The following is a 21710-nucleotide window of genomic DNA, read 5'->3' as shown; positions in this document are numbered from 1 at the left end:
AAGTTAATTTAGCCAAAGCCTTAAACTATGCCCAGTTCTAAGCAAATGCTGCAAACTTGTTAGCTATTATTAGGTATTATTCCTAATCCCCAAATAAGAACATTCATCCTATTTATAAAAGCTTCGCACGAATATGAATAGGCATTCCATTTTCTACTTGGGCCAGTTTTTCAGCGTGCGGCATATGCCTGACTGACGGTTCCTGGTATAAAGCTTTGATTATTTCCCTACTTTAGAGCGCGTCCAAGAACGATCTGCTTCTCAAAACAGAAGGCTGTGGAGTCTTTGGCTTTCCTCCAGTGAATTTTCCTTTGTATGTTATGTCAGTTAGGCTCATCTCTTGTCCTATGTCCAAGGTGGTGCTGTGGACCAGAGGCACACAGAAGAAGCAGTGCTGCCTATGTTTCCGACGCTCTAAGGAGGCACGGCAGAGGCATATGAAAGCATTAAAAGAAAGAGAGAAGCGACCAGGAAGCTTAGGTGGCTGGAAACTACTGTAAATTTTACTTTGAAATGGTACAATCATCAGAAACGCATATGGCAGGTACTCAGTAAACATGTGTGGAATGATCAGCGATCACCTTGGATGCCCTGACATGTCCCATGCAGCAGGAAGAGCTGGCTAACAGAGCTGTTTTCTTAGATTCCCAAATTAAGGAATCTAAGTTTCTGTCCTGTATTTCCCTGATGGCTTTCACCTACTCCTAAGGATCAAAGGAGGAATATTAATATCATATTAAGAACTTGGAAAAACCCACATATGTGCACAGCCCTGCAACTGTTAAGGTGCCAGACATATTCATTATGGTGAGAAAGAGCATAATCTGGGGACAGGGCAGCGATGGCTCTACCGCCACCGTCAGACTGACTGAAGAAGAGATGCGAAACGACTCAAAAGAGATGGTCAGGTGTGGACAGACACATGCCTCAGTTAAAAATTGCGATCAAACCACTTTTCTGAAATTCATGGTCTCTCTTGTACAGTCAGAACCCCAGAGCCTGGGGCGCAGCACTCCAGTGGAGCCTTTACTTTCTCGTCGCCTTTGCAATGCTCTGGACTCCAAAGGTTTCGCTGTAGAAAATCAGTATCAACCCATGTTTTCCAGAATAAGGCTGCCAGCTCAGCGTCACTCCCTTGCCAGTAAACGGCCGAGGGCAAGAGGAGATGAACTTGCACCTGAGGCAGCCTCTGTCCCCAGCGTCCACGGCTCTTCGCAACCCTCCTGAGCAAGCACGGTGTCTGCGTCCATCACGCACCACCTGGCAATGACGGGGTCAGTCACCGGGCAAACTTTGGAACAAGAGAACAGGCACAGTTGCACTCCTCTTAGCGGGATCGTGAAGGCCTATTGATTCCAGATCCAAACAGAAGCCCAGCATCTGTGTTTCTAGAATCTTCTCGCTCTGCTCCGTGGACACCTGCGGCGGCCTCCTAGTGTCGTCATGCTGAGTCCCGCGCTGTCCCACTGCACCACTGCCGCGTTAGGCTGCTCCCTTTGGCAGGCTTTTCATTTCGACCATCTCTTCTCACACTTCATCCGGGTCTCAGTGTGTCTCTGCCATCTCCCGCCAGCCCTGCCCACGCAGTCTCCCGCCGCCGCTACACTCTGGCTTGGCACTCTATTTTCTGAGACAGGGTCTCACTGTGCTGCTCTGGCCGGCCTGGAACTCAGAGATTCACGTACGAGGATTAAAGGTGTATGCTGCCAAGCCATTGTCTGCCATTTTCTTTTCCGAAAGGGACCCAGGTTATAGCTCTTCTTACTGGTGCTAGAACTGTGATTGGCAGATGGGCAGGATGACAAGCAGCTTGCTAAATTTGATTTGAATGCTTTGTGATACCCCTTACCAGAGACTAAACTCTCCAAGGCTCACAAGTTTTTCATTGGGCATCCAAGGGTTGCATGAGCCAGAAACACAGCAGATTCCCACTTTCACAGCCCCATCACTCATCACTCCTCCCCCTTCCCCGTTTCTAACGTCAACTTAGTTCCGGAAGAACCAGCAGCTGCTCCAGCGGCGTCTCTTTCCCCGACTCAGGCGCTGGGAAGTAGATACGCTCCAGACCCTCTTGAGAAGGAGCACAGCAGAGGAGGACTCACTAACTTCTCAAAGAAAACCATTCAGTGAGGCAGCCGTGAAGGATGAGCGAACTCAGGAAAAGAGGTCATTCCTTTAATTTCAACACCTAGTGTACAGCTTCACAGTGCTGTGGCATGGGTTATGTGTGTGTGTGTGTGTGTGTGTGTGTGTGTGTGTGTGTAATGATATTTATGAACATGTATATATAAATGTATTCATATTAATACCCAGTCAGCGAGTATATGTCCTCACATCCCAGGGAAATTCACGAAGCCATTCGTGGAGAGGGCTGGGCAGGGGCTTTATGCTTCTGTGCTGATGACATCTATTGTGCTCTCAAGGGAAACACGCCTGTGTGTGCGTGTGATTCCAGCTTAAGGGTAAATGCCGAAGACTTACCAGCCACTTTGACCTTCCCTTCAGATCAGCGAGAAGCTGCGACCTGGCCCTTCACTCCTACACAGGCTTTCCTCATGGCCTCAGGTGAGGGACCCTGCAGGGAGGACATCCCACAAATCATTGCCGCTCTCCAGGCACCTTGGAATCACCTCCTCTTCAGACTGTGTCAAGTATAGATGACAACCTAAAATTGGAGAATTTTACACTAAAATGTGTTTAAACATCTCAGAGAATATACAGCGTAACAATGAGGATAACAATATAACCAATAATATAAAAACATATATTGAGCCCAACTGGGCCTGAGCAGTGTCCTACATGCTTTCCAGGTTAATCTGTCTGTCTAGTAGCCCCACCAGACTGAAAACAGCTCTGGTTTCCAGGTTATAGACACACAGAAGCTAAGTAATTTGCCCCGAGACATATATTTCGTGCTTCTGAGGGCTAAGTGAGGGTTCAAACACAAATCCTCAGATTCCAAAGACTGCTCTCTCCACTGCACTCTTCCTTCCTTCCTCTTCCTTTTCCTTTCTTCCTTCCTTCTCTATTTCTTCCTTCCTCTTCCTCTTTCTTTTTTTTCTTCTTTCTGTTTCTCTGTTTTTGTTTGAGAGAGTCTCACTCTGTGGCCCAGGATGCTTTAGACTTTCAGGCCTTCTGCCTCCGCCTCCGCATTGCTGGGGTTACAGGCACGCACCCTCATGCCTGCTGTTGTACCACTGCTTTTATTCTTCTTTACTCAGAATAAAAGAAAATACCAAATTATTTTAGGGCTAGGCTGAAGAAGTAAGCTGACAAAGCTTTCCTTATTTAATAGCATAATTTAAATTGCCATTTGTACTATGTACATATGTGTAGTGTGTATGTATGTATTTATAGAAATGTATCCTATGTGTACTCATAGTCACAAAAAATTAAAATAAGTCTCCAAAATCTCTTAATAAAGTTTACATTAATATTTTAATTAATTAATTTGGAAAGGGACTAGAGCACACCCTACTGGCCAGCTAATAGGAAATACAGTATGTACTTTAGACAAATGCTTAAATGTGAAACGCTTAAAAGAAGGTTGGAAAAGAACTACCTCAAAAACATCCAGATTACGTATCTAAATAAATCAATTCATAGGCTGCTAAAAACGCCTTAAAGTGATAAGATCTAGAGGGACTAGAATTAGAAGCATAATATTTGTTAAAGGAGACTTAGGTACATAAGAGGTGACTCAATTAAAAACACATGACACAGCCTGCCTCCCTACAGAGGAGAGACGTCAAGTCCTGTCCCCAAAACACTGCGAACAACAGACCAGAAAAGTCCAACACAACTAGCAAACTCATTCTCACATTCTACACATCACCTCCAACTCCTGTGTGTGTGTGTGTGTGTGTGTGTGTGTGTGTGTGTGGTATGTATGTCTCTTTGTGTGTGTTTGTGTGGAGTGTATTTGTGTTGTGTAGCCCTTTTTAATAGAAAATCTAGGAAAGGACAGAAATATCCTGAATTACAGAAGGAAAAACAGGAATGCTGTAAACAATGTTTTGTGTGTGTGTTACTTTTCAGATGGTGGCTAAAGTTCAAAGTTCAGTGGAAGCCTCTGCTGTCATGAAACACTCCTGAGTGAATCCCAGGATTCTGTTACTGTTTGAGAATTTTATACATAGCTGTAATGTACTTTGATCATGTCCACCCTATTCCCTCCCTCTCAGTTCCTTCCCAGGCTGTCTTAAATTTTTCTGAAATGACATTTACTCATTTGTGTGTGACTGTGTGTGTGGAGGTCAGAGGACACTTGCAGGATTTAGCCCTCTCCTTCCACCAGGGGGGTCCCAGAGATCAAACCCAGGCCAGCAGGGTTGGCCCGAGCACCTTTACCAGCCGAGCCATCCGGGCAATCCACCGGAGTTTGCTGCAGATGTGTGCGTGTTCCTGTGTGTGCTTGTATGAGCTTATTTCCAACAGTGCATTACACTAAACAAATGCTTTTTAAGAAATGTACATTTTTCACTGTTCATGTATTTTTATTGCACTTACCTGCAAACTAGTAAAACGTTTCTAATATAGATCATGCATTGACATAATACATGTCAAAGGCCCGATGACTAATAAGATCGTGCAAAAAGTATTTTTCTTTAAAACATTTGTTTTTAAATGAAGTCTATGTAACACTTATACTCAAGAGTGGGTGTACTTTTTTATAGGATTCCAAGAGAAAAACATAAGCATACATTTGCCAAGGCCCTGTGTGACATATGCATGCATAGACATGACATGTTGGATTTCTTTAAGAGAGCAGGGGAAAAGCACCCCTGTGAGCCTAAGGTTTCTGAGCCAACAGGGGCAGTAAAACAAACAAACAAACAAAAAAAAAAAAACAGTAGTGCAAAAGTGCAAAATGACAAACTGGGTCAACATGACATAGAACCAATGTTTTAAGGTATTGTGTTAAATTCTGCTTTTAAAATTCCTTAGGAAATTTCCTCAAAGCTAAACAAATTTTGGAAGACTTTAAAAAAGAAAAAGCTTTCAGCCAAGTTGTGGTGGCACATGCCTTTAATCCCAGCAGTAGGGAGGCAGAGGCAGGTGGATCTCTGAGTTTGAGGACAGCCAGGGCTGTTGGAGAAACCCTGTCTCAAAAAAACAAACAAAACCAAGCAACAACAAAACAAAACAAAAATACCTTCCAGTTTCTGGGTAGTGACAATTTAAATGAGTTTGGCTTAGGAAAAGGAGAATATTTTTCTCTCACTCTATTCTGGTGTTTGAACTATTAAGGGTCAATGAACAATAAGTGATCAATATGCCAGAACTACTTCAAGTAACTGGCTTAGTATTTTCACTTTAAACTCTTCTCAAACTATTCTGCAATATTTTTTTGGCATATCAGTGCTATTATAACACACTCTTAAGTATCCTTTAGAATATGAATTTCCTCCACAGCTGAGAAAGCTTCATTATATAAATAATTACGAGCTAAAGTCAGTGAAGTAGAAACTGTAATTGCTCTTTCCCAAAAACTAAAAAGCTAAATGTTTATTTTTGTAAGTTTAAAGTAGATCCAAAGAGAAAATCCAGATTAATCATGTATTACTCATACGATTTTGGTGATTTCTTTTTAATATAATTTACCAAAACATTAGCACATCCTACAGCTCAAGTGTGGAATGAGTCTCCTGTTGATCTTCTTTCTCTGCAGAGGGGTGTGTTCCACAGTTGCTCTGGTGATTATCATGTTTTGTGAATTGGGGAATATAAAAGCATGCTAATGAGGCCAGCGCACAGACTACAACCGTATTGTGGTGATTGGAAAGAAGAGTAACTAGGGCTCTTTTTGGATGAAACTGAGCCTCAACCGAGTCCCCGTTCGGTAAATGCTCTGCTGAGAGGTCTGAAAGGATGTTCTCAGGTAGATCTTTTAAAGGCACACATACACACAGGGTGGGGGCGGGGCGGGGCAAAGACTAGCAGAGCCGGGGGTAAGCCATGAATAGAAAAGGCGAGGGCACGAGGGGCTCCTGTGACTGTCAAAGCCTAGGCAAGCTGTATTCTACTTCCTGCCTGTAAATCCCAACAGTGTGCAGGCCGAAGGATCATCGAGCTTGCGGTTAGCCTGAGCTATAGGCGAGGTCTAGGTCAGCGTGGGCCGCAGAATAAAACTGTCCGAAAGACCCCCAAAGCTTAAATAAGCAAGTAAATAATAAACGCCTAGTTAATTTGACAATGACTAATTTCCATACTTTTAAAACACTACTAAGTGAATGGCAGTAAAACGATGGGAGAAGTGGCTGTAGAAATGGCCCAGTAGCCTCCACAGACCAGCAGGAAGGCTCGGGAGAGGAGCCAAGCCTTCCAGCGTTCGGTTAGCCTGCCCCGAGAGTGGGCAAGGGAATACTTCAGATTTTCCTTTTCTTTTTTTAAATCCGGTGCATCAGGCCTCGGACTTAAAATTCAGCCTTTGAGTTAAATTAAGAACCTAAGTCAACACTGGGAGAGGCAAATCGTTTCATAGTGCACCAAGTTAATAGGCAGATAATGAGGCCAGCACCTCGGTCCATACGTTAAACTGGCTCAATCAGGTGGCGCTAGGCAGGTAATGATCACGTGACCTCTGTGCAGCCCACGGAGGTCAGCCACAGGCCTGCGGCCTCCACTGCGAACTCCATTAAGGGAATGTGTACTAGTGCGAACTGGAGGGCTTCTGTCTGTTTGCTTTTTTTCTTTAACTACTCTTGGTTTATCATTGTGTTATTTATTTTACGGTTAAACTATAAACCTAAGTTGCATCACCGGATTTCTGCTCCAAGAAGCCTCCTCCCTGCAGACTCGATGGCGTTTTGTCCTTGGGCACCAGCGGCCAGCCTGGGGTCAAGAGACATGGGGAAAACTAAGAGGGCGGGGGGCGGGTTTGAGGGAGGTGCGGGCATCAGCCCAGCTTTGCTCCGGGACAAGCCAACCGCAGGGGAGCCTGAGCGAGGCCTCCCGGATCCTGCCCACACAGCACGGCCCAGTGCCCCCAGCAGTCTCTCCCCGTCACGTGTCTTTCACCTTCCCACACCGTCCCTCAACTACCCACATTGTCACCATTCTATGTCCTGCAGTGGTTCATGATCCGCTCGCTGGCTTCAGTCCCACACCACCGCTTGCAAGCATCCAGGTGGCCTCACCTCCTCCGCCATCCCGAACTGTCTTCAGACTCATGCGGTCCCTCCCTGCCCCTCAGTTCCCTGCCCTCTCTCCCAGACCCCACTTTCTTCACGGTCCTCCTCCTCCACCCCTGGCTGTACAGCTCTGTCATCCATCACTGCCCCTCATCATCACCACGGCCTCTCACTCACTGTTCCTCGCTGTCCCCCTCCGTTCTTCATCACTCTCCTTGCCGTGCCTTGACGCCCCCCCCGCAACTATACCTCGGGGTACCCACTCTCAGTCCCCCCCTCCCCGGGCTACCTCGGCCCAAGTGCACCTCAGTACCACTTCCCTCCCCCGGGGCTGGAAACTGGGCTGCTCTCAGCCTTGCGAGGAAAACTCAGTGTCCCCGGAGGCTCGGCCGCTCGCACGAAGCGGCACCGCCTGAAACGTCCCCGCAGGAGACCAGGCTACCGGCGCCGCCCGACGGGCCCCAGGCGAACCCTTGGGTCGCGGCGTCGCCCCTTTAAGAGGCCGGGCGCCCGGATTGGCTGCGCCGGGGAGGCGGGGCCGCGAGCGTCGACGGCGCGCTGGCGGCTCCTCCGGATATAAACGCGCGTCGGCCGCCGCCGCTGCGGCCGAGTGCGGGGCAGGAGCGCGAGCCGAGGGGAGCGCGAGCGAGCGAGCGGGCGGGCGAGGAGCGCGCCGGGAAGCCTGCGAGGGAGCAGAGCGGAGGGAGAAGGAGGGCGACGGAGCCGCGAGGCGCCTGCGCGATGTTCGGGCCGCTGAGCCCGCGGCGCTGAGCCGGCCGGGACGGACATGCGCGGGAGGGCGCCGCGGGGCCCCGCTCCCCTGGGGTAAGGGGCCTGGCGGGCGGCGGGGAGCCGCGGGGGCGGCGGCGAGCGGGCTGCGGCCGGGGAGTGCGCGGGGACGGGACGGGCGGGCGCGGGCAGCCGCGGGCCGCGGGCGCCGTTGGCTTCCCGCCGGGGCCATGCACCCGCGCGCGCACGACACGTCTCCACGGCCCGGGGCTCCCGAGCGGAGGCTCCGGGGTCTGCCCGGCGCTGCTGCGGCCGGGGGATGCGGCAGGGCTGCTGCGGCCCCCTCCATCTCCCCTCTCGCCCCGCGCACCCCGTCAGTCCGGCCCCGGAAAGCTTCGGCGAGAAGCTGTTGCGGGCTCGGAGATTGCTGGTCCCCGGTTGGTACCAGTTTTGATCTCGCTGCGACTCGGCGACGAAGGTCATTGCCCTTTTTTCTGCTCTTTTTTAATTCATCCGAGTTGTTCCGTGGCCTTTCCCTCTCCAGAAACGTGGTTCTTTGCCGTGATGACTTAAATATTACAGAAGGAATGAAACCGCAGACTGACCTGTTCAAACGCAAAGGCTCCTTGGCAGGATCGTTCATTTATACGTACATCGTATCTTTGTTCAAATTAACCGTGATTGGTGGTGCTGGATGGGTGCTTCCTCAGTCTTTATTAGGATTTCATCATTGCTTGAAAGAAACCAGTCTCTTACCTGATAAAAATGTGAATAGATTGTTAGTCATAAACTTAAGTGTAGTAAGAATAGAGACTGTAGCTTTAAAAGAGATGTGACGGGAGGTACACCTGCAACACAGGTAGGGCAGGACTGGTTTCCAGGCAACTGTCAGAGGTGAAGAAAGGTGAGGTATAAATTGCCTTTTTTTTTTTTTTTAACCTCCTGGAAAAAAGGGTTCTACAGTTTTAGACTCCCTTAAGTCTGTACGGGCGTAGTGGATATTCATCTGTTGAGACTAGACCATCTGAGTTCGGTGTGTCTACCCTTGCCTTTAAAGACTTTTCTTAAGAGGCGTATGCAGTTGTGGAGTTTTAAGAGAGATTTCACTTAAGTAGAGACCAAAGACAGAATACCTGTATCAGCAAGAGAGCAAATCTTATAAAGACAAAAGCAGTAAGTTGGTTTCTTACTAACCTGTCAAGTATGGCTGATGTTATCAAGCCATCCCTTTCTGGATATTAGCAGGTTTGAGAGGAAATACATGAAGATTTTAACAGGGACTGAACACTGTCTTTGCCTTCACTACCTCACCTGTGTCCTGGTAGACATTTGCTAATAAATGGTAAAAATCTTGAACTGTAAGTCTGTATCTTGGCAAATAAATTAGATGGTAAACTCAAGAGCAGGAACTGCCTTGAACAGCTTTTATTTTTTACCACAGCCTTGGACATAGTTGATGTTGATAAATGCAAGGAAAGCATGCTTTACATTTTAAGGGTAACAGGATTATTCCAGGCACTGATGAGGCTTGGAAAGAAAATCTGTTGTTCCTTTTTAATGGCTGCTATAAAATGTCTGAATTATTCATATTTTTGAGAGGTAGAATTATTTTTTTTAATGAGTTGGATTTCCCACTTGGCTCACAGTAGATACTAGTGTACCTTTTTTGTGTCTTGTAGTCTTGAGGTGTTTTTTGTTTTGTTTTGATGAAACCAGCTCTTCATTGCCGCTTCTCTGAAGTTGTACTAGGTAATACTGCCTTTCTGCTCAGACCAATAGGAGCTTTAAAATGCAAGTTCCCTGAACTACTGGGAAGCAGTCTACCATGCTTGCAACTGACCTGTCAGCACACCATCAGCTTGCTTTAGAAAGGTGGTGCCAGGGTAACTCCTGAAATTTAAACATCACTGGCTCCCTCTACCAGAGAAGCCTCCATTCCTAATCTCCATAACATGAACTGGTACCTCAGTGTCAGGATGTACACAGCATCCTTTGCCGGTGTTTGGCCATGCTTTTAAGCTAATGAACAATAACTCACTAGATAAATAATCCAGTTGTGGCATTCTGGCATTGTTCACACAGTTAAACCTTAATAAATGTGGCTAAGATGGGTGAACTTCAGGGTCTAAAATAGAAATTCCTAGCTTTAACAGGATTGGTGTTAATAGAAAAGATTAGCGTAGGATTCAGACGTCAAAAGATTTGGAGTCCTTGTTAATAATTTAGTCCATTTCTTTGTACTGTGTACTTTGTACTAAAATTGGGGTAGAAGTGTTGCAAAACGACTAGTTTTCCAGGCCTGGGCGAACCTAGCTTTAAAATCTGGAATTAGTGTACTTTTCAGTGTGGAAATAGGAGGGTAAGGACTAGAAGTTTCTGTTCAGAGGCCCTGTCCACGACCTGTAGCTAAGAAGACAACGTCCCCAGTTACAGACTCTGGCTCCATGGGAAGGTTCTTTCCTACCTCATTTCATGGCCAGCTCTTCTCTGTGATTTAAGAAACCAGTTCTTAGAGCAGGGGTCCTGTCTACAACAGCAGAAGCAGCAGCGGCTCCTAGCACGTGAGGCAGAAGCAGGCATATCTCTCAGAGTTCGAGGCCAGCTTGGTCTACAGAGTGAGTTCAGGACAGCCAGGGATACAAAGAGAAACCCTGTCTGGAAAAACAAAACAAAAAAGAAAATCAGTTCTGAAAGTCACCTGTCTAGTGAGGCCTCCGCTGCACCTGTGTAAATGAGCTCTCGGACTCCTTCTCCTGTCACTGTGCCTTGCTCATTTCCTTGAGGGTTATCCCCTCCTCGTTAGATGGAGGGTTTCCTCAGGCAACAACCAGTTTCTTCATCTGGTGTATCTGGTCCAAAAGAAGCATTCAGTATGCATTTGTGAAAATATAATTCATGTTTGCTCTCTAAGAATTTGCCCTCAAGAAAGTTGAGTTCCAGTACCTGCCTTTGCAGTTAGCTGGCATATAGGTCTTAAGTAGCCCTCCTTTTTATAGTATCATTTTAAGTAAGCTAGAATGTTAGAAAAACAAGCTTTTTTGCCTAAAAGGATGATACTACAGAAAGAAGTGGTGAAAGTGCAGTCAGGAAAATGCTGGCTTGCTTACAGTGCAGAATAGCCAGGCAGTCTTTCAGCTCAGAATAGATGTTTCAGATCACTTCATTTCCTTCTTAGCAAAATGGAGATTATAATCCCTGCCTCTTCTTAGAGGGATGTTGTGGGGATCAAGTGAGATAATATATAAGAAAGTGCTTTGTAAATTTGTAGAGTGCTTTACAGATAGAATAATTCTCTTACTGGATTCTAGGTTTTTTGATAGAGCCAAGTTCTAATGGTATCATTGGGACCCATGCTGTGAGAGTATTTAAAGGAAGCCTCTTGGAGATATATATCTCCATCAGCCCTTTTATAAGCAAAGACAAAGCTGTGCCACATCAAATACTGTGTATAACAGATTCTATTGTGGGCATCATTGTATCAGTGAAAGAGTATCAAAAGAACTGTTACAATTGGTTTGTACCTTTGTCCATTTTAGCTATCTAGGCCAAGACTATAATTGATAACTTCTTAGTAGGGAATTTTGAGGAAATAAAATGGGAACTTTTGTAGGCTGCAGTTTACCCAAGGAAAAACTATTACCAGATAGAATCCCTCCAAAAATGTACCTGCCTTACCCATAGAAGCCAAGTGTGTGTCTCGAAGTCATTTTATTCCAAGCAAGTTGAAAAGCCTAGGGGACTAGAAGAGAGGCTCTGGCATGGTCGAAAGCCTCAACGTGGAAGCCAGGTTTCCTGGAGTAAGCCTTGGCATTTCTGTGGCTCACCAGCTCTGAGCTGGATCAGGTTCCAGAAGCTCCTCACCTGTCAGAGTAATGGTAACACAGCCACCTTATAGGGTTGGTACAAGGACAAAACACTGAAAAAACTTCCTGACCATGTCCTCTGTTAGTTATTGTTATTGCCTGTGTATTAGTTTTAACAATCTGGAGCTGCCCATTGGCTTATTTAAACGCTTGTTAAATAAACATGAAGTTTTAAGAGTCATTTCCCATCATTAGCCCATTGTGCTCATTGTCATTAAGATTACAACAGAATCCACCAATGTTTTCACAGGTACGGTGTATTGCATATGTCAGAAAGAACTCTTCTTCCATGCTGTGTGCTCGCTGTTTGTCTCTGTAGGAAAAGTACCAATGACAGAGCAATGCACTGCTGCAGCCCTGCTTGTAACTGTATCACTCTCAAGTCTTGTGGGACAAACTGAGTCACAAGGCTGTCAATGCAGTAGCTGAACTAATGGGGTTTTCGCTAGCTTGTTATTTCTTAAAATACTTAGCTAGTTTTAGGTAGTGAAGTTCTGTCATTTTAGTTTGACAGTCTGGAGATAAAAGTTATTTTCTTTGTTAACTCCCTTTTTGCCACCTGCAAGCGGGCTTGTTTGTGTGGGGCACATTTAAGGTCCTCTGAAGAATGGAATTGAAAACACAGATCTTCATTTTAATTTCATCTTTTTAAATAGCATTTTAATACTTGCTGAAGCTATCACATTTTACTTGATTCCATGCATGAGTATTGTAGTTGCATTTTATTTTAAAAGTCATTCATGCGTATAATATAAAGGCCATTTCTGCTTTTTCATGGTGAATATATAAGAAGTTTTCTTAACTTGCTTCCTTTCTTTCTCTATCCCCAAACCATAGTATTGAAAGTGAAATATGAAAAACTTTGAATTCAGGCCTTTGCTCTTGAAATATCTGTGCAAACGTCCTTTTGCTTTCAGTAAATCTGCGTAGGTTACACCATCTGCTTGATTCAGTGAGGTAAATAGTCTTTGCTGAGTTTAACAATTTGTTACCTTTGTAACTTTTCACAACCTGTAAGACACACGTTCACTATTTAATGTGTAAAAAGATTGTCTAGAAGTATGACATAGTCCATGATTTTAGATCCTTCAGTATAATTACAATAATGCTGGGCATGTAGGCAGATGCTAAGTAATTTTTCTCAGATTAATAAAAGTCTATAGCCAGGTGTGGTGGCACATGCCTGTAATCCCAGGACTCAGGGAAACAGAGGCAGGCGGATCACTGAGTTTGAGGCTAACCTGGTCCACAAAGGGAGTCCAGTACAGCCAAGGCTACACAGAGAAATCCTGTCTGGAAAAAACAAAACAAAAGAACTAAATAAAAGTCTGAAAAATGGCCAATAAAACTAGGATTTCCATTTCCTTTTAAAGGTGATCAGACTTTTTTTCAAATGAGAATAGAAAGTGGTGTATTTGAGGAAGATCAAAAGTCATGAAAATGTGTCATGTTCTAATCAGTCTTTTTTGATAAATTTTGCCTATATAATTATGTGTGTCTTCTCTGTTTATGGAAGTAGTTAGGTAATTGTTAAATGCAACTGAAAAGGCCATTTATCACTCTGAATAAACAGAAATCAGGTTCTAGAACCAGATTGAAAGGAGGAAATTACATCACACTCTTAAATAAGGAAGCACTGGGCAGAACTGGATGAGTTGTAAGACAAAAATGTGCCCCTCCTCCTCTCGTGGATTGCTCCTAAGATGTATTAATGAGATCTCGTGGCAAGGTGAGCAGAATCTAGGTTACCGCCTTAAGGTAGCCTGGCTTTCTGTGTTAGTTTTAAAGTGAGTATTTTCAAGATAAAGGCATGTGAGCTCACCTTAGAAAGTGTGCACCGTGCTCTTGGCATCATGTGACTTTTTTTATTTTTAAAAGAAAGTAACTTTAAGTAGCAACAAAAACAAGGTAGATGGATTATAATCCCAAAGGGTTGGTGTGTGAGAAAAGGTAAAATTTGTTTTCACTGCTTTTAGTAAACAAGCCATTTAGAAGCCATGCGGCAGCCATTGATGCTTTCAATTTATACTCAGCCTACACACTGTCCACATTGGATTGGGGAGTGAATTCAGGACATTCTAAATGTGTTAGATTGTTGGTCTCATCGCTGTAGTACATGCAAAGCTGATCCTTTTACAAATTTTTGCTTTTACCCATAGCTCTTTTTTGTTTTGTTTTGTTTTGTTTTGTTTGTAGTTCTTCTTTTTAGCCTGGGGAAAATCTCATGTAATTACATTTTAAAGTATGAGAGGTTATTTTTCTCAGTGTTCACTTAATAGTCATTAGAAGTAAACATGCCAGGCTAGGAGGGAACCCAGGCACGGCACAGAATATCCCAGAACAGACAGGGCTCGGGCTTTTAACAAAGGGGCTTGTTGAGGGAGCACAGTGTAAGAGCTAGCCACCCCTAAAGCTTCAGAGAACAGCTTGCGCCGGAAAGGACAGGTGAAGTAAGGGCCCATTCTGGAGGTCTTTTCTGCCAGGCAGGGAGATTTTAGAGACTTTGACAGGTTCTCTTAAAGGTGGCAATTGAGGAATAGTGATCTGTTCCTGGTGGTTGCGGTATGGTGAACATGTTTTCATACTGGAGGCCAGTTAGAGCCAGTAGGGGAAAGGAGGGAGGCTGAGAAAGAGTGTACAGACTGTGTGTGGAGGTTGGCAGCTGAAAGTAGACTGGCCTTAACTCAGGCTCAGAGTGCTACCTCAGGAAGTGTGATCCTCCTGGATCAGAATGGGTAGGGGGTGAGTTAAGAGAAAGAAGGAATTGGGTTTGCAGCCTGTGAGATACCAGAGGCCCATTCAAGTGAAAAGATAATCACGCGACAGTAAGACATGCAAAGTGGAAGTCAGGTTGCACTCACCTATTTAGGAACTTTATGTGGAGCTGAAGCCATAAAAATGAATTTAAAGATTTTAAGAACAAAATTCTTAAAATTAAGGGAAAAAATATGCTGTTAACAGAAATGGAGTATTGGTGTTTAACTGCATTTTCGTTCACTAAGAATAGCGAATAGTTTCATGATTATCTAAGCTGTGGATCCTGGTCTGTACTGTGCTACCTATGTATTCACTTGGCTGTTCTTGGGTTTCATCCTGTACTTTTAGGTATTGCTATTCATACATAAGTGTATCTTTGTAGTTATTCTCTTTATAGATTGAAAAAATACAGCTAGCTTTGCAGTTATAAGGATTCTAAAAATTTAACATGCTACAGCATTAGTCAGATTTCACTTGAGCAAAATATGTTGCTCTATCTTAAATTTGGCCAGGTTGATGTTTCTCTGCCCCCAACAAGGTTATACAACATGAATGCTTGTTTTGTTGTTTGCTTTAAGTGAGGTAGAACACTTTCAGGTAGATTTCTGACATAACCGTAGTTTAAAATCTGGAGAGAGCGACAGAGAGAGAGAGAATGTGTATTTGTCTAAACCTTAAACCTGTGGCATGTTGCTCTTTTGGGTTTTTCAGCCTGAAGTTATTTTCCAAAAGATGAGAACACAGCAGTTATATTGCCCTCCTTGCTTCTGCCATGCAAGCAAGTAGGAAGTTCAGATAGTTTCATAACACGGCCCATTCACAATTCCCCATTGAAATGTAGAGGCAGGTCACCTTCTATGAATACACAAAGACACTATTGTGGTCAGAAGTGAGCTGGCTTAGTGAACACAATTCTTTTATACTAAAATTTTTTTTTCCTTGAGAAAGCTAACAAGTAGGTGATGGAAACAAAGAATAAAAAATAACTTTTTCTAGAACATATAAATAATTTTAAGTGACCACTGAAATGTAAGTTTAGGGTTCCAAGGCAATGTGAGCAGAGGCGATAGTTACACAATCCCTCTGCTGAAAGCTGAGATGTAGATGGCATTAGGAGGCTGACACAGTAATTACTAGTCGTACTTGTTGGCCTGCCGGCAGGTGGGGGCTGGGCCTCCTGAGTCCCCCGCAGCATTGTCCTGTAATCAGGATGAACAATCTTCAAACGTGCACTTTCAGACTACTTAAACACCACATTCTTCCTCCCGTCCTGCCTTTCATTTTCATATTACCACAGATCCTCTCCCGTAGTCTCTCTCTCAGTGTTTGTGAATGTTTTGAAAAGGCTTGATAAACCCTGGCTAAGCATACCCAGGGAGAGGCTAGTCTTTTTAAAATTACTTGATGGTAAATAACATGTTTCATTTCAGTAATGTAAAAACCAAAACTCAAAAGACCTCCCAATAATGCTTAGGTAACTGATTATTTTATCATACATCTTTAAGAGACTGTTTTTTTAAAAAAAATAAGGTATGATTTTGAAATATTGTTAATCTGTCACAAAATAACCGCCTCATGTATCAAAACAGCTGGGTTGGTAAACATCTCTGGGGTGTATTTTTAGATCATTAGCTTAAAAAAAAAAAAAGAACCCCCTATTTATGCTTTCCAAATAGCTTCAGTGGATAACAAGCGTTCCCTTACTGAGCTGGGTCCCTGTGATGAAAAGGTCTTGAGGACCCACAGCCACTTGTTCTGAAGGCCCAGGTTATTAGGCCTGAGGTTTGTAAATAGATGTTTAGTTGCCGATCAATTTAATAATAATGAACTATCTTTGTGGCCTCCAGCCAGCACATGTGTCCTAGTCCCACGCTCAGTCAGCACCTGGTACATGTAGATATTTAATGGCAGAGTGGTGTGGACAGTCTGTAGAGAGCTCTCAAAGGGGTCTGTGTTCTGGCCAGGGGCCAGATAACGTCCTGCTGTCCGGCTTACTAAGTGCATGTCTCAAGACTTCAGATGCTGGTGCTTTAAAAACAAAAGTAAAATCAGAATGTGTACGGGGCTCCAGACCTGTCACATCTGATAAAGGGGGATTTCTAAAGCTAAGGAGCTGCCAGTTTTAAGAAAAATATATTGTCTTTGTAATCCATGCCTGACAGGGGAGCAGGACATGAATCACTGGATATTTCACAAAGGAGAATGCAAAAAATGTCCCTCAGAGTTTGTCTTTGAAAGGGAGGAAGCTATCCATAGCTGACGCTTTAGCTAGTAATCTTGCAGAACTTGATTTTGACAAGATAATAGAAATCAGTCTCCTCATATGTGACTATGTTTTTCTTGAGCAAGCAATAACTGGAGAATATGTCTTCTGTGAGCAACCCTGAGGAACAGAGTTCGGCTGTGGTGCGGGTGGGTTCCTCTGCTGGAGAATCTCCTGAGTGGGCGCTAATGAATGACAGCTCTGCCTGTGAAGAGCCGTAGTTTCTAAAATTACTGTGTGTTTGTTTGGGGGGTGGTTCAGTGAGGGTAAAGCAGGATGTTGCTGGGAGTTCACACTGGCCTAGAACCTGCCATCCTCCCGCCTCAGCCTCCCAAGTGCTAGGATTGCAGCATGCATCACCATGCCTGGCTTGAAACTCCTTGTTTAGTTTGGGAAACTTGGTAAGAGCCACTGTGCTTCCTTCCTGGTACAGCCATGCCATACCAGGTTAATGTAGTGGGCTGGAGGGAGGCTTGTGTGCTTTGGAAAGCAGTTGTGATTGGTTGTGCAGCTGGCAAGCTCTGTGGCAAGGGTTGGGTTTTCTGCTAGTGGATTCTTTCTCATTCTGTGAAAAAAGGTTTCAAGTGTCAGGTTAGTATTTACAACAATCACAATTATTTTGCTGGCTACATTTTAAGTCTCCTTATGAAGAAGAATTAGAAAAACAGTCTGCAAACAAACCATCTCTAATGACATATGCTACAATGTAGACAATCCTATTTCTGAATTATCTTGTTTATTCTCCCATTTCTTCTTGATTCCCCAGGGAATGAAAGCTACTGGTTGACTTAAAAACCTCTGGGCTTCACAAATTTGAAGACATCCCAGAGCCAGGCACAATGTCAACAGCAGGAGTTGCTGCTCAGGATGTCCGAGTCCCATTAAAAACTGGATTTCTACATAACGGCCAGGCCTTGGGGAATATGAAGACCTGCTGGGGCAGTCGCAGCGAGTTTGAAAAGTAAGTCACGATGTGCTGCCCCTGTGTTCTGAGTGCTTTCCTGATGCTCCAGAGACAGGAAGCGACTGTACTTGCTCACGACCCGCATGTTTTCTTTGCTTTCAGTAACTTTTTAAATCTTGACCCAATAACCATGGCCTACAATCTGAAGTCCCCTGCCCAGGAGCACCTGACCACTGTTGGTATGTATAAAAGTCTAGAGAATAGCATGTGGAGAGGTTGGGTCTGATTAGCTCTGCCCTGTCCTCAAGCTGTGCTTCTTAAAGGAAGGAACCTAAGCCGTTTCCAACAGTAGTCTGACACCTAGCGGCAGCAGACGCCAGCGAGCACTCTTTCTTGTCCTTCACTGCCTGTGTCCTGAGCCACTGACCCCTAAAGATGACTGTGGAAGTGTGAGTTCTGTAAAGCAAGAAGTAACTCGCTCTTGGGTAGGATACAGAGTTAACTTTGAACAACCTTGCGCAGGAGATGCTCGTGTGTTACTAGCACTGTATGCACATTTGAAAGCAGCAGGTTCGAGCAGTCCACATGGTGCTCAGACCGAGAAACTGCAGGTATTCTAATGTGAACATTATGTTCCGTAGATTCTTGTCCAGCCTCTTATCAGGTAAACACATTGCAAGAGAGTCCGTTCACTCAATTATGACATGCCGGCAGGGAGGACCTCGCCTCACCTCCTCACTCATGCCTGACATGTCTTATATTGTCGCATGTCCACAGTGGCACGCCTGGTGCAGTATGGTACTCGTGTAAATTATACACTGTTCATCTTCTGTGAATTCTGCACACGTCACAAACTTGCCTGGGATGCGTGGGTGTATGCCGAGCACATGTCCAAGGGAGATGGCAGAGATAGTTTGTTCTTTGAACCAGATCACGTGTGTTCCCTGCTCTGACTCTAATTATACCTGTGGTGGTTGCATGGGTGTCCTCAGGGTTACGCCAGTCAGGTGTTTCCCTGACTTGGGCAGAGAGCTGGAGCTGAGGTGCTGGGCTTTCTCACAGGGTGAAGGGCAGGAAGAGGCTCACTCACCTTGCTGAGCATCGCTTGTTCTTTCAGGATGCGCTTCGCGGTCTGCTCCCGCACGTGGCCACTTCTTTGCAGAATGTGCTCCATCTCCAAAGTCAAGCCTGCCCCCACTGGTTATCTCACCAAGTGAAAGCTCAGGACAGTGCGAAGAGGATCAAGTTGTATGTGGTTTTAAGAAACTCTCAGTGAATGGGGTCTGCGCTTCCACGCCTCCGCTTACACCCATAAAAAGCTGCCCTTCCCCCTTCCCCTGTGCAGCGCTGAGTGATCGGGGCTCTCGGCCACTCCCACCATTGCCCATCTCTGAAGACCTATCTCTGGATGAAGCCGACTGTGAGGTAGAATTTCTGACCAGCTCAGACACAGACTTCCTCTTAGAAGACTGTGCACCTTCTGATTTCAAATACGCTGTTCCTGGCAGGCGAAGCTTCCGGGGGTGCGGACAGATCAACTATGCATATTTTGACACCCCAACTGTTTCTGTGGCAGATCTCAGCTGTGCGTCTGACCAGAACAGAGTTGTTCCAGATCCAAATCCTCCTCCACTTCAAAGCCATCGCAGATTAAGGAGGTCTCACTCAGGTCCAGCTGGGTCATTCAACAAGCCAGCCATCCGGATATCCAGCTACACACACAGAGCTTCTCCCAGCTCAGATGAAGACAAGCCTGAGGTCCCTCCCAGGGTTCCTATACCTCCTAGGCCGGCAAAGGCAGACTACAGAAGGTGGTCAGCGGAAGTGACCTCGAACACATACAGTGATGAAGACAGGCCGCCCAAAGTCCCGCCGCGAGAGCCATTGTCGCGGAGCAACTCCCGCACCCCAAGTCCGAAAAGCCTTCCATCTTACCTCAATGGGGTCATGCCCCCGACGCAGAGCTTTGCCCCTGACCCCAAGTATGTCAGCAGCAAGGCCCTGCAGAGACAGAGCAGCGAAGGGTCTGCCAACAAGGTTCCTTGTATCCTGCCCATTATTGAAAATGGGAAGAAAGTTAGTTCAACGCATTATTACCTACTACCTGAGAGACCACCGTATCTAGACAAATATGAAAAGTATTTTAGGGAAGCAGAAGAAACAAACCCAAGCACTCAGATCCAGCCATTGCCTGCTGCCTGTGGTATGGCCTCCGCCACAGAAAAGCTGGCCTCCAGAATGAAAGTGGATGTGGGTAGTCACGTGAAGCGCAAACACTTATCCTATGTGGTCTCTCCGTAAACGTGGGGGTCGTGGTTCAACAGAAGTTATATGGAGTGGGTGGCTCCTAGTTTTCCAATTTGAAGTTCACAGAACAACGTCAGGTTGCAAACTGAAGTTGGCGGACTCTGCCTTAATGAGAAAGGCTGAGAGCAGTTATGAGGTGCTGTTACGCTGGGAGTTCCTGGTTTATCATGTAGGAGAAAAAAGTCTAATTGAAAGATGTGCTAGAGGGGAGGGAAGAATGGGGAAACTTTTACATTGGACTACATTATATGCCTATGTATAAGCGTGCGGTGTAACCGTAGACCATAGCTGCAGGGTAACCAGTTAGTCACTGTCTTAGAGCAGCATGTACTCAGAATAACTAAAAACAAGCTGGAGGAACAGCTCCTCATAGTGTGAAAATGGAGCAAATGGAAGAAGCAGAATTGTCCGACCAAGTTATAAATGTGTTAAGTTTAAAGATTCCTGGCATTCGGGCTGCTCTAGAGTTTGTTTTCTCCCCTCCACCCACTAGCAGTCTTCTCCATACAGGACGGGCGTGTTCTTCTCCAGGCCTGTACCGTCTTGTTGAAATCATTCTGTGGCCCAGTACTTCCAGCTCTGGGGTTTTGTCTTATTGAGGAGAAGGATAGCAGTTGCTGGACCATGTTATCACCTATGTGTGTCTCACATCGTAAATCGAAGAATTAGTGTAGAACTGTCCCATACTATCTGCTTTTCCCATCCACTGAACTGGCCAGTTGTAGCAAGAGGCTTTCGAGAGAATACGATGGAGTTGTACTGGCCCTCCGTGTTTGGGATGCAAGTTTCACAGATTAACGCAGCGATTCGCTATGTGATTGAGATTTACTGTGTAGGGGTGTATGGTATGTTTTTGGTTTTTTGGTTTTGTTTTTTAGACTTAATAAACAAGTACAACACAAGCTGGTCTTGTGTTGCTGGTTCCTATTCAGTATTTTCTGGGGATTGTTTGCTTTTTCAGTGAAACACTTCTGACCAATAGCACAGAATGTCTTAATGCCAGAGGTCACTGCAGCATCTTCCTGCTTCACTGCCCTGAGATTCCGTGAGACACGTAGCCGTGTTCAGTTCTTTACGTCCTCTGATGTGTTTGTCTTGTGTAGATGAGCACAGAGAGAAGGTGCTCGCTGAGAGGACACTGCTGCGGCGTCCCAACAAGCTGTTCAGTTTAAACTGCTGAATGACATTATTTGAGCTATTTAAAGCTTACTGTATTCTAGTATGAACTAAATGAAGGTTAAAACATGCTTTAGAAAAATGCACTGATCTCCGCACTGTGTACAGTATTGGACAAAGGATTTATTCATTTTGTTGCATTATTTTGAATATTGTCTTTTCATTTTAATAAAGTTATATACTTATTTATGACACCATTAAGAATGTGTGTTGTCTAAACTCATGTTTCAAGAAATTGATGATCTTACTTTTAGAGCATGACAAAAGAGTCTTTGAGGTTAATACCTGTTCAAACTTACTGTAGATTTCTAAATGACAACTCGAGCAATTTTACTTGGTATTATAAAAATGTATGGGGCTGAGGACTTGGCTTAGTTGTTAAATGCTTGCCTGGCACACACAAACCCCTGGGTTGGATTACTAGTATCACATAAACTAGGCATGGAGGCACATAAGCCCAGCACTCAGGAAGCAGAAGCTGGAGGGTCAGGAGTTCAAGACCATTTTTGGTTACATACGGCATTTGAGGTTAGCCTAGTCCACATGAGTTTCTGTCTCTTTAAAAAAAAAAAGCATGT

At 44.9% G+C, this 21710-nt stretch overlaps 1 protein-coding gene and 1 long non-coding RNA gene across 3 annotated transcripts; one reads left to right on the top strand and one right to left on the bottom strand.

Annotated features, from left to right (window-relative positions):
- Nucleotides 1-254: 254 nt before the first annotated feature.
- On the bottom strand, nucleotides 255-7614 carry LOC132652933 (uncharacterized). Of its 2 annotated transcripts, none has more exons than XR_009590438.1 (3): nucleotides 7049-7614; nucleotides 2482-2665; nucleotides 255-2105 (listed from the first exon to the last, which is right to left on the bottom strand). It is a non-coding gene; the product is annotated as an uncharacterized LOC132652933 (long non-coding RNA). The 2 variants fall into 2 exon arrangements; XR_009590437.1 differs by having other exon boundaries at nucleotides 256-2070.
- A 120-nt stretch (nucleotides 7615-7734) lies between these two features.
- Errfi1 (ERBB receptor feedback inhibitor 1) lies at nucleotides 7735-21336 on the top strand. Its single transcript, XM_021656320.2, has 4 exons — nucleotides 7735-7958; nucleotides 17512-17706; nucleotides 17812-17888; nucleotides 18767-21336. Exons 2-4 carry the CDS (start codon nucleotides 17585-17587, stop codon nucleotides 19948-19950), a joined length of 1383 nt encoding a protein of 460 aa, XP_021511995.2. The 5' UTR covers nucleotides 7735-7958; nucleotides 17512-17584; the 3' UTR covers nucleotides 19951-21336.
- The last annotated feature ends 374 nt before the right edge of the window (nucleotides 21337-21710 follow it).

This window comes from Meriones unguiculatus, chromosome 3 (genome assembly GCF_030254825.1).
Source record: "Meriones unguiculatus strain TT.TT164.6M chromosome 3, Bangor_MerUng_6.1, whole genome shotgun sequence".
NCBI classification, from domain to species: domain Eukaryota; kingdom Metazoa; phylum Chordata; class Mammalia; order Rodentia; family Muridae; genus Meriones; species Meriones unguiculatus.
Note: the sequence above shows the minus strand (reverse complement) of the source record. Positions and strands in the feature narration are given on the sequence as shown.

Bases quoted from the DNA above. Each gene is read 5' to 3' on its own strand.
- Errfi1 (XM_021656320.2), top strand. From the start codon at position 17,585: ATGTCAACAGCAGGAGTTGCTGCTCAGGATGTCCGAGTCCCATTAAAA. The intron at 17,707-17,811 runs GTAAGTCACGAT...CTTTGCTTTCAG, and splicing joins AGTCGCAGCGAGTTTGAAAA to TAACTTTTTAAATCTTGACC. The intron at 17,889-18,766 runs GTATGTATAAAA...TTGTTCTTTCAG, and splicing joins GGAGCACCTGACCACTGTTG to GATGCGCTTCGCGGTCTGCT.